At 48.8% G+C, this 16,292-nt stretch overlaps 1 protein-coding gene across 1 annotated transcript in view; it reads right to left on the reverse strand.

The window, feature by feature from the left end:
- LOC101340958 (group 10 secretory phospholipase A2) overlaps positions 1 to 15,552 on the reverse strand; it is a 21,437-nt gene extending 5,885 nt beyond the window's left edge. Inside the window, exons 1-3 of the mRNA XM_004373439.2 lie at positions 15,471 to 15,552; positions 11,866 to 12,016; positions 10,105 to 10,211 (exon numbers count right to left, since the gene is read on the reverse strand). Of these exons, the coding sequence (XP_004373496.1) occupies positions 10,105 to 10,211; positions 11,866 to 12,016; positions 15,471 to 15,552 (340 nt within the window). The remainder of the gene's footprint in view (positions 1 to 10,104; positions 10,212 to 11,865; positions 12,017 to 15,470) is intronic.
- Between the last annotated feature and the right edge of the window lie 740 nt (positions 15,553 to 16,292).

Raw genomic sequence — 16,292 nt, forward strand, 5'->3', positions numbered from 1 at the left:
GTTGACATGTGGGATTGTTAACCAGTGTCATAAAACAGTATGTGTACTACTGTTTCATGAGAAACTATTTGTTCTGTAAGCCTTCACCTGAAGTACAATAAAAAAAATTAAAAATAACAACATAATACCAGTGAAGATAAAATTCTGTAGTCAAATTCTAGTTAGATGCTGCTGCCTGGCTGGAGGCAGTGAGTCCCCAGAACTGGGGTGTCTTGGTTCAAAAAGAGAGACTGGCAAATAAATGTAAGAGCCAGCAGAAAACTCACACTTCCTCCCCTGATTGAAAAAACTAACAGAAGGCTGAAAGGGAAAATCTTTCTCACTGAAATTCCTTTTTTTATGCTTCCAACACTCTGGAAAACATTATTGGGGTGGGGGGAGAAAACACAAACACCCCCAACTCCAAAAGCCTATACTTAAACACTCTGCAAACTACCCCAGTTAGAATCCATTAAACGGATAATAATAAAATGACACAGTAGCTAGTGTTTATTGAGCAATTATGAGGGGCCAGGCACTGGACCAAGTGCTTCATGGTCCTCAGCTCATCCAGTTGTCTCAGGGCAGTGCCATTAGCACCTCCACTTTACAAATGAGGAATCCAGGAAGGGGTGAGGGGACCAGGGCTCCAACACAGCCCTGCCCAACTCCGGCTAAGAAGACCGTGGCCTCCAACCTCCTCCCTCCCATAGTAACCACACCTATGGTCATTGCAGAAACAAGTCCATGTGGAAAACACCACGCCCACAGGAAGGGAACGGGTGTCAACTCAGGCAAGCATCCACCCTTACCATCTGTGTGTGTAGCAGAGGATTGAGTGACAGAGTTCTAAAGACACGGGAAACAGCATATACTTCAGGGAAAAATAAGGGATACAATACATACTGCCATATTTTTAAAAAGTATGTGCTTGAAAAAGACAAAGGGAAAACACAAAAATCTTAATTAACGAAGTGAATGTGTCTGTAGTGTCTATGGGCATTGACTTCCTCTACTTTTACTTTTTATAATTGGAAACCTTTCTACTTTGAGCCATGTAAGGGTGCTTTCATCATGGAAAAATCCATTTTATTAACAAAATTTGAAAAGTGGCTATTTAAAGGATTAGTCTACAATATCTGCTAGATTTAAAATAATTACACCACTCAGTGGCAGCGCCAAGAGGAGGCGGCTGTGGAGGCTTTAGCAGCCAGCCCCTCCCCTTCCCTAATCTTCATCAGGTCTCCCTTCCCCTCCCCTTCTGCAAATAAACGCAATTTACGTTTTGAGAAAATGTCCTCACCATGTAAATGCCCCTTCACAATAAGTCCTGTGGCTCCTCATTCCAGGTTGCCCCTTGCCCCCAACAAATAAAAAACAAAATCTGGAAGTGCCTTAAATACACCCTTTGACCCAGAAATTCTGGGACTTGATGCTACAAAAACCCTCACACACGTTCACAAAGGTTTATGAACCATGTTCTCCGCAACCTCATATAGCAGTTGATGGGGAAATGGTCAAAATGAAGCACATTCATGCCACAGATCCAGTGTTTCTCAACCGGGGACGACTGTGCCCTCCAGGGGACACTGGGCAATGTCTGGAGACATTTTCAGTTGTCATGACTGGGAGGGGGATGCTATGGGCACCTAGTGGGTGGATTTCGGGAATGCTGCTAAACATGCTACCGCGCACAGGGCAGCCCCCGCGCCAAAGGATTATCCACCCCAAAATGTTAATAGTGCCCAAGTTGGGAAGCCCTGCCATAGGTTATCATCTAGCTTTAAAAGAATCAGATCAACCCATATGCCCAAGATGTCCAGAATATACTGTGAAGTGAAAAAACAGAAAAATATAAATATATGTAGCATGATCTGATTATTGTAAGAAATATGTAACTATAGTTAAAATGGAGCCCTGGTGGAGCAGTAGGTAAGAAGCTTGGCTGTTAACTAAAAGGCCAGAAGTATGAACCCACCAGCCGCTCCTTGGGAGAAAGATGTGGCAATCTGCTTCCACAAAGATTACAGTCTTGGCATCTGGGGTCTTAAAAGCTAGTCAGTGGCCATCTAAGATACATCAGTTGGTACCAAGCCACCTGGAGTAAAGGAGAATGAAGAACACCAAAGACACAAGCAAAGTATCAGCCCAAGAGACAGAAAGGGCCACATAAACCAGAGACTCCATCAGCCCGAGGCCAGAGGAACTAGATGGTGCCTAGCTACCACCAATGACTTCCCTGACAGGGAACACAATAGAGAGTCCCTAACAGAGCAAGAGAAAAGTAGGGTGCAGAACTCAAAGTCTAGTAAAAAGACCAGACTTAATGGTTTGATTGAGACTGGAGGGACCCCAGAAGACATGGCCCCCGGACTCTGTTAGCTCAAAACTAAAACCATTCCTGAGGCCAACTCTTCAGACACAGATTGGACTATGGACTATGAGACTATTGGACTATTGGACTATTGGACTATGGACTACGGACTATGATTAGACTGGACTATGAGACATAAAATGATACTCGTGAAGAGTGTCTCTTAGCTCAAGTAGATACATGAGACTAAATGGGGAGCTCCTGTCCAGAGGTGAGATGAGAAGGCAGAGAGAGTCAGGAGCTAGTTGAATGGACACGGGAAATCCGGGGTAGAAAGGAGGAGTGTGCTGTCATAGTATAGGGAGAGCAACTAGGGTCACAAATCAATGTATGTAAACATTTTTGTCTGAGAGACTAACTTGAATTGTAAACTTTCACTTAAAGTGCAACAATAAAAAATTAAAAGATTACAGCCTTGGAACCCTATGGGGCAGTTCTACTCTGTCCTGTATGGTCGCTATGAGTCGGAATCAACTGGACAGCAATGGGTTTTTGGTTTTATGTATGTGTGTACGCAGGTATATATGTGTGTGTGTGCATGTGTGTGTATGTATATATGTATTATATATACACACATATACTTATATCACACACACTCATTGAAAACAATCTGAAGGAAGACACGCCAAACTTTCAAGAGGTTAGTTAACTCTGGTGGATGAAGTGTAACTTTCTACATTACAATATTTCTGTAATGTTTGTATTTTTCACAACAAACATGTATTAGGGTTGGCTCAGAAAAAGCATACATATGTGGCAATAAAAACAATCTGTAAACATTGGTAATAGACTGGGTGAGTATGGGAGTGAGGGATCCCTCCTGTCCGTAAACTTCGCACAACGGAGAGGTGGCCCCTCAGGCAGTGTGACCTGGTGGGGGTTCCTAAGGAAGGAACCACTGCAGCCTCCTGGTTAGGACCACAGGGCTGAAGGGCATCGGGTCCCCAGAGCTGGCTGGAGACCGGCTGTGGAGGACAGGAGGGAGGGTGCGCAGGCAAAGCTGACCAACACCTCCAAACTCTGCCCAGCCAGCACTCTTCCCTCACAGTCTCACCAGCTACCAGCAAGTCCTGCAGCTCCACCTTCCAGCAAAATACATCCAGAACCCAGCCCTTCCCACCACCTCTACTGCCATCACCTCTCATGGAGACCACTGCGACAGCCTCATAACCAGGGCCGGCCTCCACTCTTGCCCACTTAAGGATATTTTCCTTGCGGCAGCCAGAGGGATTCTATTAAAACGCAAATCAGCTCACATCCCTCCTCTACTCAAAACCCTCCCTGGCTCCCTGGCTCCTCAGAGGAAAGCCGTCATTGCCCCACGCGATCTGGTCCCTGTCATCCATGACCTTGTCGCCTACCCTTCTCCCCCCCAGGGGACTCATGTCCCCCTCACAGTCCTCCTTGTGTTCCTCAGACAACTCAACCTTTGCACGGGCTGTTCCCATTACCTGGAATGCTCTTCCCAGCAGATCATCACCTGGCTGGCACCAGGTCTCTGCTTCAATGGCTTCTTATCAGTGAGACCTTGGCTTCCCCCATCACTCCATGTAAAAGAGAACTCCTACCCTGCACCCCTGCTTTACTTTTCAACACAGCACTTGTCAAAGCCTTAGCACAGCGCTCTGCATTTCCCTCCCTCTAGACTGCAGGGCCTAGCTGCTCTGACTTGCCCACCACTGTTTCTCCAGAACCTTGCACAGTCTGGCACAGAGCAGATTCTCAACAATATCTGTTGGAAGGATATAAAAAAGCCATACGTCGTTTCCAATTCTCACACAAACCCAGCGGTTAAGTGTTATTATTCTCATCTTACAGATGAGAAAATTCAGGCTCAGAGGGATTCAATAACTCATTCAAGGTCACAGAGCTGGGAAGGGGCAGACCTGGATTCCAGCCTAGGACCTCCTGACCTAATGCCTGTCCTCCCTTGCCCTCTCACCCTCCTCCCCAAGCAAGAAAAATTCTGCTCTGTGGCCTCAGGAACCTGGGGCCATTGTGTTATTCAAGTAGAATAAAAACTTGAGAGGAAAAATAGCTCCCAAGGTCAAGTGGTTTGCCCATCACACTGAAAATTATTTGAGGCCTGACTATAAATATTATTATAGGCTTAATTTTTTTTTAATATTTAAGTCAGGCCCATAAATGGAAACTGGACCAAACCTGTTATTAAAATAAAATTAAAAAAAAAAACTATGCTCAGAATATCTCCAAACAGAATAAGAATATTTTTAACCAAAAATACATAATAGATATTTTGGTTCTTCTGGTTCCTTTCGTTCGGTTCAGGGAGGGGAGTTCTGTAAACAGGCATAGACTTCACCAGCAGAAACACCAACACACGTCTTACAAACATCACTTTCACACAGTGAGGGCCAAGCTGAAAATGCTAGTTAAGAAATAAGGGAAAAATCTTTGACAGATTTTCCATTCAAGCCCCATTTTACCAGCCTACTGTGTACACTGGAGGAGGACAGTTTGAGGACAGGAAATGTGTCCAGAAATGAGCATGTCACAACCACTTTGGGCAAATCACTTCCTCTCCCTGGGCCTCAGTTTCTCCAACCCAAGGGTCTAGGCGCCCATCTTGTCCTTAAAAATTGATATTATATCTCCATTTTAATTCAGCTTTGCTCTGGTGCCTTCTTAACTATCCATACTAAGAGGACATGGTTGAAAACTGATGCACATCTGGAAACATCCTTCTAGTAACCCTTACGATAGATTCCTTGCCTCCAGAACAGACTAAGTCCTCAGAAGCTGGGGAGTCAGGTGGGAGTCACACTAGCTCTTCCATTCCCTCTAGTAAAGGTAGCAGTGGTCAGAGACAGGCTCAGAACCGAGAGCGAGAAGGAGAGGGGCAGAGAGAGAGTAACAACCTCCGTGCCATCTGTCAGTCACTTTACAGATTACAAACTCATTTTTCATCTTCAAGTACTCATCTTCCAGGTAAGGAAACTGAGTCCGGAGAGCTCAAGTCATTGGCTTAAAGTGATGAAACCAGTTTTCCATCCAGACTATTGGTTGTTCTGTTCACAGCCCCACCTGCCCCCCACCACCGACATTTCTAGTTCTTCAGATAACTAGAGTCTACTGCCCAAACTCCAGTCCTACTACTTTAGTAGTAGCTAGTCATGTAAAATGTACACTGTTGTGCTAGAATGGATTATGTGACAATTATCCTCATTAGATACATGTTGCTGTGGTTAAAAAGAGATAGACAGACAGATAGATAGGAGACTGCTCTTTCTCTTCTTTAAAAAGAGATCCTCAGAAAAGAATAGTCTCTTCAACAAATGGTGCTGGGACAACTGGATCGCCATATGCAAAGGAATACAGTTGGATCCCTACCTTATACCATATACAAAAATTAAGTCAAAATAGGTCAACGACCTAAATAGAGGAGCTGAAACTATAAAATTCTTAGAACAAAACATAGGGTTAAATTTTATGACCTTAGATTTAGGAATGGATTCCTAAATATGACACCAAAACCACAAATAACAAAAGAAAAAAATAGATAAATTGGACTTCATCAAAATTAAAAACTTCTGTGCACCAAAGAACATTATCAAGAAAGTTGTCACGGATTGAACTGTGTCTCCCAAAAATATGTGTCAGCTTGGTTAGGTCATGATTCCCAGTATTGTGTGGTTGTCCTCCATTTTGTGATTGATATAATTTTCCTATGTGTTATAAATCTTAATCTCTGCCTGTGGTTAATGAGGCAAGATTAGATTATGTTAAAGAGGATTAGGGTGGGACATAACACTCTTGCCCAGGTCCCATTGCTGATCCAATGTAAAGGGAGTTTCCCTGGGGTGTGGCCTGCACCACCTTTTATCTCTCAAGAGATAAAAGGAAAGGGAAGCGAGCAAAGAGTGGGGGACCTCATACCACCAAGAAAGCAGTGCCGGGAGCAGAGCACGTCCTTTGGACCCAGGGTTCCTGTGGGAGAAGCTCCTAGTCCAGGGGAATTGATAACAAGGATCTTCCACCAGATCTGACAGAGAAAAGAAAGTCTTCCTCTGAGCTGACGCCCTGTATGTGGACTTATAGTCTACTAGACTGTGAGAGAATAAATTTCTCTTTATCAAAGCCATCCACTTGTGGTATTTCGGTTATAGCAGCCCTAGATGACTAAGACAAAAGTGAAGATTCAATCTATAGAATGAGAAGAAATAATTGGTTAACCAGAATATATAAAAAATTCTTACAGCTCAACAACAAAAAGACAAGCAATCCAATGTAAAATTGGGCAAAGAACCTGAACAGATATTTCTTCAAAGAAGATATACAAATGGCCAACAAGCACATGAAAATATGCTCAATATCATTAGTGGTCAGGGAAATGAAAATGAAATCAGTGAAATACCACGTCAAACCCCACAAACAACAAACCAAACAACAACAAAAACCAAAAAATTACAAATGTTGGTGAGGATGTGGAGAAACTGAAACACTCATACACTGCTGGTGGGAATGTAAAATGGATCAGCCGCTGTGCAAAACAGTTTAGCCGTTTCTCAAAAAGTTAAGCATAAAATTACCAAATGATCCAGCGATTTCATTCCTAGGCATATACCCAGAAGAACTGAAAACAGGTACTCAGACAAATACCTGTACACAAATGTTCATAGAAGCACTATTCATGACAGCCAAAAGGTGGAAACAACCCAAACGCCCATTCAACAGATGAATGGATAAACAAAATGTTTGTGTGTACATACCATGGAATATTTTCAGTCATGAAAAAGAATGAAATAGTGATACATGCTACAACATGGATGAACCTCCCAAACATTTCGCTAAGTGAAAGAAGCCAGATGCAAAAGGTCACATATGGTATGATTCCATTTATATGAAATATCCAGAAGAGGTAAATCCATAGAGACAGAAGGCAAATTGGTGGTTGCCAGGAGTTGGGGGATGGGTAATGGTGAGTACACAGTTTTCTTTAGTGGTGATGAAAATGGTTTGAAACAAGATAGAAGTGGTCGTTCGACAACACTGTAAATGCACCAAATACCACTGAGTAGTACACTTTAAAATAGTTAATTTTTATATTTTCACCCAAAATAAAATTAAATATTAAAAAAAAACTAATTAAAAAATGGTTAATTTTATGTTATGCGAATGTCACCTCAATAAAAAAGAGGGGATCAGCAAGTGTTAGAGAGGTGTCAAAGTTAAGGTGGCACCAAACTGACACATTCTCCTCCACAAAACTAAAACCAAAAAAACCAAACCTATTGCCGTCAAATCGATTCCGACTCACAGCGACCCTATAGGACAAAGTAGAACTGCCCCATACAGTTTCCAGGGAGCGCCTGGTGGAATCAAACTGCCGACCTTTTGGTTAGCAGCCGTAGCACTTAACCACTATGCCACCAGGGCTTCCCCACAAAATTAGAAGAATTAAAAAAGAATAGAAAGAGAAATCATTTTCTCCTTTTGGGACTCAGGGTTACATTTAAAGCTGTGTTCCTGTGCTCCCTCAAATCCTGTGTCTTACACATTCACATTCAGGAATACTGCCCTATCATTCTCACTGAAAGTTCTGTGTTGGGTCATTTCTTCAACAGATATTTAATGACATTTACTCTTCGTGAGGCACTGTGTCATTTTATTCTCAGAACAGAGAGGCGTGATTTTTGTCCCCACTTTAAAGGTGAGGAAACAGTCTCTCAGAGATTAGGGCTTGCCCAACGTTACACAACCAGATATGAACCACGGCAGAAGCTGAGTCACTGACTGAGCTGTTGGTCACTAGGCCAGGAGTTGCAGACGAGATATCCATCAGAGGAGGCAGTTTAATGAGTGAAGCAAGGGGAGAGGGAATACACAGGAATAGTCTCCATTTCAACAAATCAATGGACTCACTTTTTTTTCTTGAAGCATTCAGCGCTCTGGTCTACCTTCTGTTTTCCTGGGTTTTTTAGAAATATTTCTCTTCCATAGCAAACTCAACAGCATAAGTGCAATGAAATATGGTAATTAACACTCGCCCTCAAAGTCAGACAGACAATAGGGCACGGTGGGGACTGGGTAGCCTCTCTCGGCTCAAACCAATTGTTGCCACATGGGTCTAATGTTGTTAGAGACGCCAATTTTTCAGACATTCAAAAATTCAGATTTTTTTTTTTATGTGAAAGATCTTGATTTTAAAAGTATTGGCTCAAAATGATTTTCCAAACACTGTGCAGGGAATGGAAGCAGAACATCTCCAGGACGAACATGGCCCAGGGGCCACCAGCTTGCAGTACTATCATCCCCGTTGGCAGAGGTGAGGGGTTAGTGGTCCAGGGAGGGGAAAGGGTTTTCCCAGGGTTCCTATCGGGTAAGTGGCAGGTTGGCTTCAGAGCCCCGGTTGGTCCCAACCTGGGTCAGGCTCAAGGAGGAAGGACCTGTGAGAAGGGCACTCAGAGGAGAGACTCAGTCCAAATTCTAAGCTTGGGCCTGCTGTCCTCCCAGCCACGAGGATGACACCTGACTGAGGCCTTTGGCCCTCCTTGGAGCAGGACATTTGGGGCTGGGCCTTAGAACCAAGGTCCAGGAGGGTCATCACACTACGCCGAGTTGGAGCTGGCCTGCACCCGTGAGAGGCTCCCATACTGCAGCTGGAGTTGAGGAAATGGAAGTGTGGGGCCCTCTCGCCATCCTCTTTCCTTTCTTTTGTTTCTAACATTTTATTGGAAAATTTTCAAACATACACAAAAGTTGAAAGAACTGTTCGTGAATATCTATATATTCACCATGCAGAGTCTACTGTTGACATTTTGCTTTATTGCTTACCTCTCCATCTGCCCATCCCTCTATCCATCTTATGATTATTATTATTTTGATGCATTTTCAAGTAAGTTTCAGACATCAGTGCACTTCTCCCTTAAACACTTCAGGGTGTGTATCCCTTTTCTAAAAATTTTAATTCACAAAGAAGTCATGAAGACATTCTCTGTTTTTTGTTGTTTTTTTTTTTAATGGAACTATTACTGAGAACATTATGTTCCCTTTCACCATCACCTTCCTCAACCTGATCATGCCTCTAAGATGGCTCATCTTTAGGAGCCCTAATGACGCAGTGGTTTAAGTGCTTGGAAGACAGATGTGGCAGTCTGCTCCTGTAAAGATGACAGTCTTGGGAATCCTATGGGGCAGTTCTACACTGTCCTACAGGGTTGCTATGAGTCAGAATCGACCTGACAGCAACTGGTTTGGTTTCTTTTCTTTTGGGGGGAGCGGGGTGAAATATAGCCATAGAGAGTAGTATGGTACTATTTTGCAAGTTTCTGGGTTTTTAAGGTTTGGGTTTTTTTTTTAATTTTTTTTTTTTAACACAAATGGTACTGTGCTGGACAAGTCATTCTGCAGTTTGCTTCTTCACTTAATATGTTTCCGTGTCAGCATGAGGTCCTACCTTATCTTCCTCCAGCAGAATATTCCACAGTGTAGATGTATCATAGGCTTATTTAAGCCAGTCCCCTTCTGATAGACATTTAGGTTGTTTATCCCTGGTGTGTCACTTCTGTCTTATTCCTTTTCATCCAGACAGGGAAAAAATAGGTTTCTTTGTTTTTGTTTGGAAGTGCTCAGTGTTTAAGATCACTTATATCAGACGAACCCAAGGGGTGGCGTACAGAGAGTTAGCGGCAGCCAGAAGTTACCACAGGGAGGGCACAGAGGTCACCTGGCTCTGCCAGGATGCCCAGGGGATGCTCAGGTGGTTGGTGCGTGTGGCCCTGGGCACTCACCACACACCACGCGTTTATCCATGCACTTCCAGGAGTAGCGGTCCAGCTTGGGCCTGCAGCCAGCCTGCTCGGCAACCGCATAGCAGCAGTCATGACGGTGGCAGCACCTGCGGGCAGCAGACAGTAGATCAACAGGTGGGTGAAGTCAGGGTGCCTCTGCTTGCCATCCTCCTGTGTTAGGACTACGGGTGAGTCCAGTCCCCACAAGGGGCCAGCGTCCACTGGTCCAAGCTCTGTCCCCAACAACCCCCTTCTCTAGGAGATAATTCAGCTGGCCCCAGTGTGCCCTGCACTGCCTCATTCCCCCAGCCCCGCCTCCCTCTCCAAGTGTCTGAGAGGCAGCCTGGCTGATCTCCTCTCTGTTTCTGGAGTGAGCCAAGCCCCTCCTGCCTCCTGACTTTGCCTGGGACAACTTCACGGCCAGTCTTCCTCCTTCAGGTCTCAGGCCCTCCACTCTACCCCACCCTGCAATGTCCTCCTGCCCCCTGCTGCCACCCTCACCTCCCCAGGCTGGAATGGCCTCCATGTTACATTCTCTCTTTAAACCATGCTGTTTCCCTTCAGGACAGGTTTTAACTGAGTCACTCACTCTTTAGGGAGAAGACTGATTAGCATCTGTCCTCCTCACAGACCCTGAGCTGCAGGAGGGCAGTCCCTGTCTATCCTGTTCCCCACAACGTCGCCAGCGCCCAGCCCACAGCCTGGTACAAAGTAGGACCTCAGTAAACATTTACTGTTGAACAATTCCTTGACCAACACCCATGAATGCCCTTAACCCTGTCAATCATTCACTCATTCACTCAGTGGTATCTCTCCATCCACCCATCAGCCTCTACTCTCAGTCGAGCCCTGCCCTCACAGAGCCTTCTCGCTGAGGGGTCACGGGAAGGCGGACAAGTCCCCAGACAGTCCATGCATGGTGAGAACAGCTGGGATGTGGGTAAGAGGAGGGGATTCTGGGAGCCCAGAGGAAGTGTCAGGCCCAACCGGGCATCAGGGAGGGCTTCCTGGAGGGGGTGATGCCTGAACTGCAATTGGAAGGATGTGCAGGAGCCAGACAACCAGCACGGGGAGGTCATGGCTGGCAGCGGGAGCATCAAAGGCTCAGGAGTAAGAAAATGCTGGCCAGTGACAATCACATCCTCCCAGCTAGGAAAGAGGCAGGTAAATTGTGCACTCTGCCTCCTGCTAGCCGTGCAAACAGGTAAGGGGCTGCACCTCTCAGAGCCTCGGGTCCTCATCTGTAACATGGGGAGACCATCGTGCCTGTTTCCAGGACAGCTGTTGGGGAGTAAGAGGAGTCAGGAAAGCTCTTAGCCCACAGTCTTGCACACAGCAAGCACTTCTCCCATGGTAGGAAGTGAAATGGTCAGGAGCCAACGTCCTGGGTTCAAATCCCAGTTCCCACCTTGCACTCCCTTTGTGTCTGTAGACCAGTTACTTAGCTTATCTGTGCCTCAGCTGCCTCATCTGCGAGGCTTCAAGGGTTGCTCACGGCCGTCCCTGGAGCACTGTAAGGCTCATCACCTTTACGTTATTTGTCAGACAAAGCAACCACCTCACGGCCAGGGTGGGGCAGTGGCTCCAGGGTTTGGCCTTATTGGCTACATTTTGCCAGGAAGCCCTCTGCCTGTAAGGCAGTACCATGTTCTGCACCTTCCTGGGCCAATTCCTCACCTCATTGTTGGGTATTTCCTCACAGGTCTCGACCAACCCCACAGAGGGTGGGGGACTCCAGGCTGGCCCCGAGAATGCACTCACCAGTCTGTGGTGTCCCGGGGCTGGCCTTGGCCGCCCAGGCCACAGTGGCAACCATAGCTTATGTAGGCCAGGGCAGAGAGGGTGCTGGCACACTGCAGGGTCCCCGCGAGCTCAAGGAGCCCACGCCGGTGCACATGAGACTTCCTGGAGGCTGAGGAGGAAGCAAAGGTCAGATGGCTGCAGGCCAGGGCTGCCCTAGCCGTGGGATAGGGGAGGGCACCAGCCTCAGAAGGGCCTGGATGCTGCAGCCTGACTGGTGGGCTTTCAATCCTGCTTCTCCTACTTCATCGCTGTGTGACCTTGGACAAGTTACTTAACCTCTCTGTGCTTTGATTTTCTTATCTGTGAAATGGAGGGTTATGGTGGTGCATGTAAAGCAGCTGGCACCTAACAAGCTCTGAGTATCACTATCATTATGCTCAAGGCAGCCATGAAGGGAGAACAAGCCAGAGCCCCAGCACCTGAGAGGTCACACCACTGGGCCTTTGCACAGGCTGCTCCCTCTTCCTGGATTGCCCTCAGACCTGGTCAGAATTCATGTCATCCACCAAGCACTTGTTCAGTTCCTGGTGCTGGACTCTAGGCATCCGAGATGAACTAAACAAGGTCCCTGCCACCAAGAAGGAGCCCTCTGTGGGGCCTCCCCAGCCCCTGGGGCTCCCCACCCCAACTCCCCTCCAGACTCTGGCTCAGGGCCCTTTACTTCTGCTCTTATTCTCACTGCCTGGGCTTCCTCCCCCATTTGGGAGGCCCAGTGCCCGAGCCCAGCCATTTCTCGGAATCTCAGGTCCCCCCAGACACACAGTGGGCACAATAGGAGTGGAGTGATGGGAACTCCTGCATTTGACAGGTAAGAAAGAGGAGGTCCAACAAGGTTCTGAGCTGGGGTCCGATCCCAGCTTCTGACCAACCCAGGGCTCCTTCCTCCTCACCTAAGGGAAGGGGGCCTTGCCAGGGTGACTGAGTTGAGGGGTATCGTGGGGGCCACTGCTTGGGCTCAGGGGTCTCTAAAATCCACTGTGGCCTGGGGGCCTGGAATCCCAGAGTGGCCCCTCCTTCTGGTGAGGCGATGAGTCCACACTCCAGCCTTTGGTCACAGCAACCACGGTAGCAGTGACAGGGGATGCAATTCCTTGAACCCCACCCTGTACCAGACACTGGGCTCCCCATTTACAGGCATCATCTCATGCCAATGTCACAGCCTCCTCATGGGCAACTGTTGTCCCATTTATAGATATGGAGACTGACGCCGAGAGAGGTCAAAGGACCCAGCCCAGGTCACACAGCCAGTGAGTGGCAGAGTGGCCACTCCAGCCCAGGCTGCCTGATCCAGCCTGTACTCGCAGCCTGACTGGGGATTGACCATCTGATGGAGATTCATGCCTTGCATTTGGTTGTCCCGTCTCTTCCTCCTCTTTTCATCTAGAACACGTTTTCATCACACTGACTTTTTTGAAGAGTCCAGAACAAAATTAATTCCAGTATTTTTTTTTCTCAGTGAAACAATAGCATATTAGAATGGGGTAATAGAAATGGATCAAATAGACAGAAAATGTAAAGATAACTTCACAGTTGACATCTTCACCTTCTCTGGGTGACCAGTCCTCACTCTCCCAGGAGGAGCCAAATGCTGCTCTGAACAGTCTGCACTCGTGCCTAGAACTGTCCGTGGCTCCCTCTGCTCTGGGAATAAAGCTCAGAGGCCCTGCTGCCCCAGGGGAATCTCAGGAAGCCAGTCCCCTCCTCCTCCCCAGTGTCCTCTCTCAACGCCCTCCACAGGGACCCTCCACTTGGGGCACGTGGGATCATTTCCTGTTCCTCAAATTACACCCTCCTCACATACACCCTGTGTTGGGAATGTCCTCACCCCACCCCCACCCGGCTCAGGTGTCACCTCCCTTGAGTCCTCCTCGCCCCCAGTAACCACAGTGGTTCCTGTCACACTGTACTCTGTCTGCTTATGGGAGTGCTCCCTCCAGCCTGGGGGCTCCTTGAGGGCGGATCAAAGGCTTAGGCAGCCCTGTGTACCCTAGCACTCGGTGAGCACCCAGAAAGGTCCCTTATTTTGACCCAACCAAGCCCCGTGGAACATCCCACTCTAAGCACCCCTGAAAGGGTCTCAGTCCTAATACCATCCCCTGAAGCTGTCCCCATAAGCCCTCCCCACACTACCCTGCCACTCTGTGGGCACAGCCCTCCAGAGGGCCTGGCGCAGAGCAGACACCTAACACTGGGTTTAGAGCCAGGAAAACACTCTCGTGCCAACCTAGGTGGGGGAGGTAATGCCGGGGTCTGTTGTCCCTGACGCCCGCGGCAGCCTTCGCTGGGAGGGCCAGGGCCGTCTGTGCCTCCTTGTGGCGCAGGGGTCTCTGTGGTGTGTGTGTGTGTTGGGTTGTGTAGTCTGTTGCACGTTTCCGAGTGCATCTGACTTCCTGAGTCTGTGCGTGTATCCACTGTGTGTTGTGTTCTCCCTTGTGTGGCTATCGTGGGTACCTCTGTGCTCTTCTCTGTGTGCATTTCCGTGTCTGTGTCAGTGAATCGCTGTGGGCCAGTTGAACAAATCCCTGCGTGCTGTGTCCATGCCTGTGTGTGTCCCTGCTAGAGAATCTGTGTATGAATTTGCCCCTGTGGGTGTTCCTGAGTGTGAATCTGTGTGTGTGTGTGTGTGTGCATGTTTGTGTGTCCATGTCTGTGTCAGTAAATGAGTGTGAGTCATGGGTGCAAATCTGTGTGTCTCCGTGCCTGTGTATGTGTGTGTATGTGGGAATGTGGGTCCCTGCTGGAGTGTCTGTGTGTGTCTCTGTCTTGGATTCATGTGTGCATGTGAATTTGCTCCTTTGGGTGTTCTTGAGTGTGGATCTGTGTGTGCACGTGTCCATCGTGTGTCAGGTGGCCCTGGGGGATGTCTTGGGTGACCCTGAGTGTATGTCTGTGTGTGCGTGAGTCCATCGTGTGCCAGTTTGTCCTGGGGGCTGCCTCGGGTGACCCTGAGTGTGTCTGCTCCCCGCAGTGTCTCTGCCTGGGTCTGCACACCCATGTGCCCAGCTGAGTCTGGGTGGCTCTTGTCTGTGCATCTCCATGCTCGTTGTGTCTGTACACTTCCCACGGATTGTGTGCGTGTGTGAGTGTGTGTGTGCACCCCAGGAACACGCAGCCACAGAGGGGACATCTTTGAGGGCCAGCCTCAGGGTGAGAGGAGGCAGTATGTCTGTCCTCCTCCCTCAGGTGGGCCTGGGGCCTTCTGCCGCTGCCCCTGTCAGCCTCTGGTGTCCTGGTGGTCCCACCTCAGGCCCCAAGGATGGAGAGAGTGAAGGGTCAGTTCACAGGACCCTCAGCTAGGGAGCAGCTGCAGAGGGTTATAATGAGTGGGAAAGGTGTCTGCTGTGGACGTCTGTGGGCTCCTGGGGAGGGGATGGGGGAGTCCTGCTCCTGGGTGCCAGGAAAGGAATGAATGAATGAGGGTCCCTAGAGAGGGCTGGAGAGGGACTGCAGTGAGTTGGAGCCCTTGCAGAGGGGTGTGGAGGCAGGGCTCCTGGGTGCCTAGGCAGGGCTGAGGACGTCTTGGGGGAGTCTTGGGTCCTCAGAAGGGCTGGTCTCTCACTTACCCGCGCCGGGCCTGGGCCCGAGGTCCGGCAGCAGCGGCAGCAGGAGCAGCATTACTGGCAGGCACAGAGGCAGCCGGCCCATGGATGGTGGCAGGTGTGGGGCAGTCTGGTAGCGAGTGTAGCCACCATGCCCCGCAGAGCCCCACGCCCCGCCCGGCCCCGCCCCCTCCTCTGCCCCGCCCCGCCTCATCCCCCTCCCCCGCCTCACCCTTCCGCAGGGCATGGGTGGAGCCGAGCAGGGGCTGGAGCGGGGCTGGAGCGGGGCTGGAGCGGGGCTGGAGCGGGGCTGGAGCGGGGCTGGAGCGGGGCTGGAGCGGGGCTGGAGCCTGGGGCCTCGCGAGCGTCCCTCCCTCCGGGCCTTCCCTCCCTCCGGGCCTCGGCGTTCGTGGCCGTGGAATGGGCGCGCGGGGCCCGGACTGGGAAGAACCGTAGACGCAAGGCGTTAGCACAGCCCCAGACATAAAGTAAACGTGCAGCCAAGATGCGCAGGTGATGTTGGTATGAGGAGCCGCAGCCCCCCAGAGCTCACCAGGGCAAACCACAAGGGGCAGAGGACTTGAATTTACCTTCAAATAATAATAATAATTTAAAAAGTAGGGATCTTGGCTCCTGATATACTTTAAAACCAACTCTGTACACACCTCATCCCTAGCCTCTCCCCAGCCATAGTGGGGAAACTGAGGTAGCCATGGATTGGTCTAAGGTCACACAGAGGGTGCTGGTAAGTGATTGGCCTGGACTGTTGGGGGAGGGAGGCCAGGCTTTAGCTGTGTCCAAGCAATCCCAGCACTGCATACCCATCCTGCCTCAGGCTTCTCACCT

This window comes from Trichechus manatus, unplaced genomic scaffold (assembly GCF_000243295.1).
Source record: "Trichechus manatus latirostris isolate Lorelei unplaced genomic scaffold, TriManLat1.0 scaffold00024, whole genome shotgun sequence".
NCBI classification, from domain to species: Eukaryota; Metazoa; Chordata; class Mammalia; order Sirenia; family Trichechidae; genus Trichechus; species Trichechus manatus.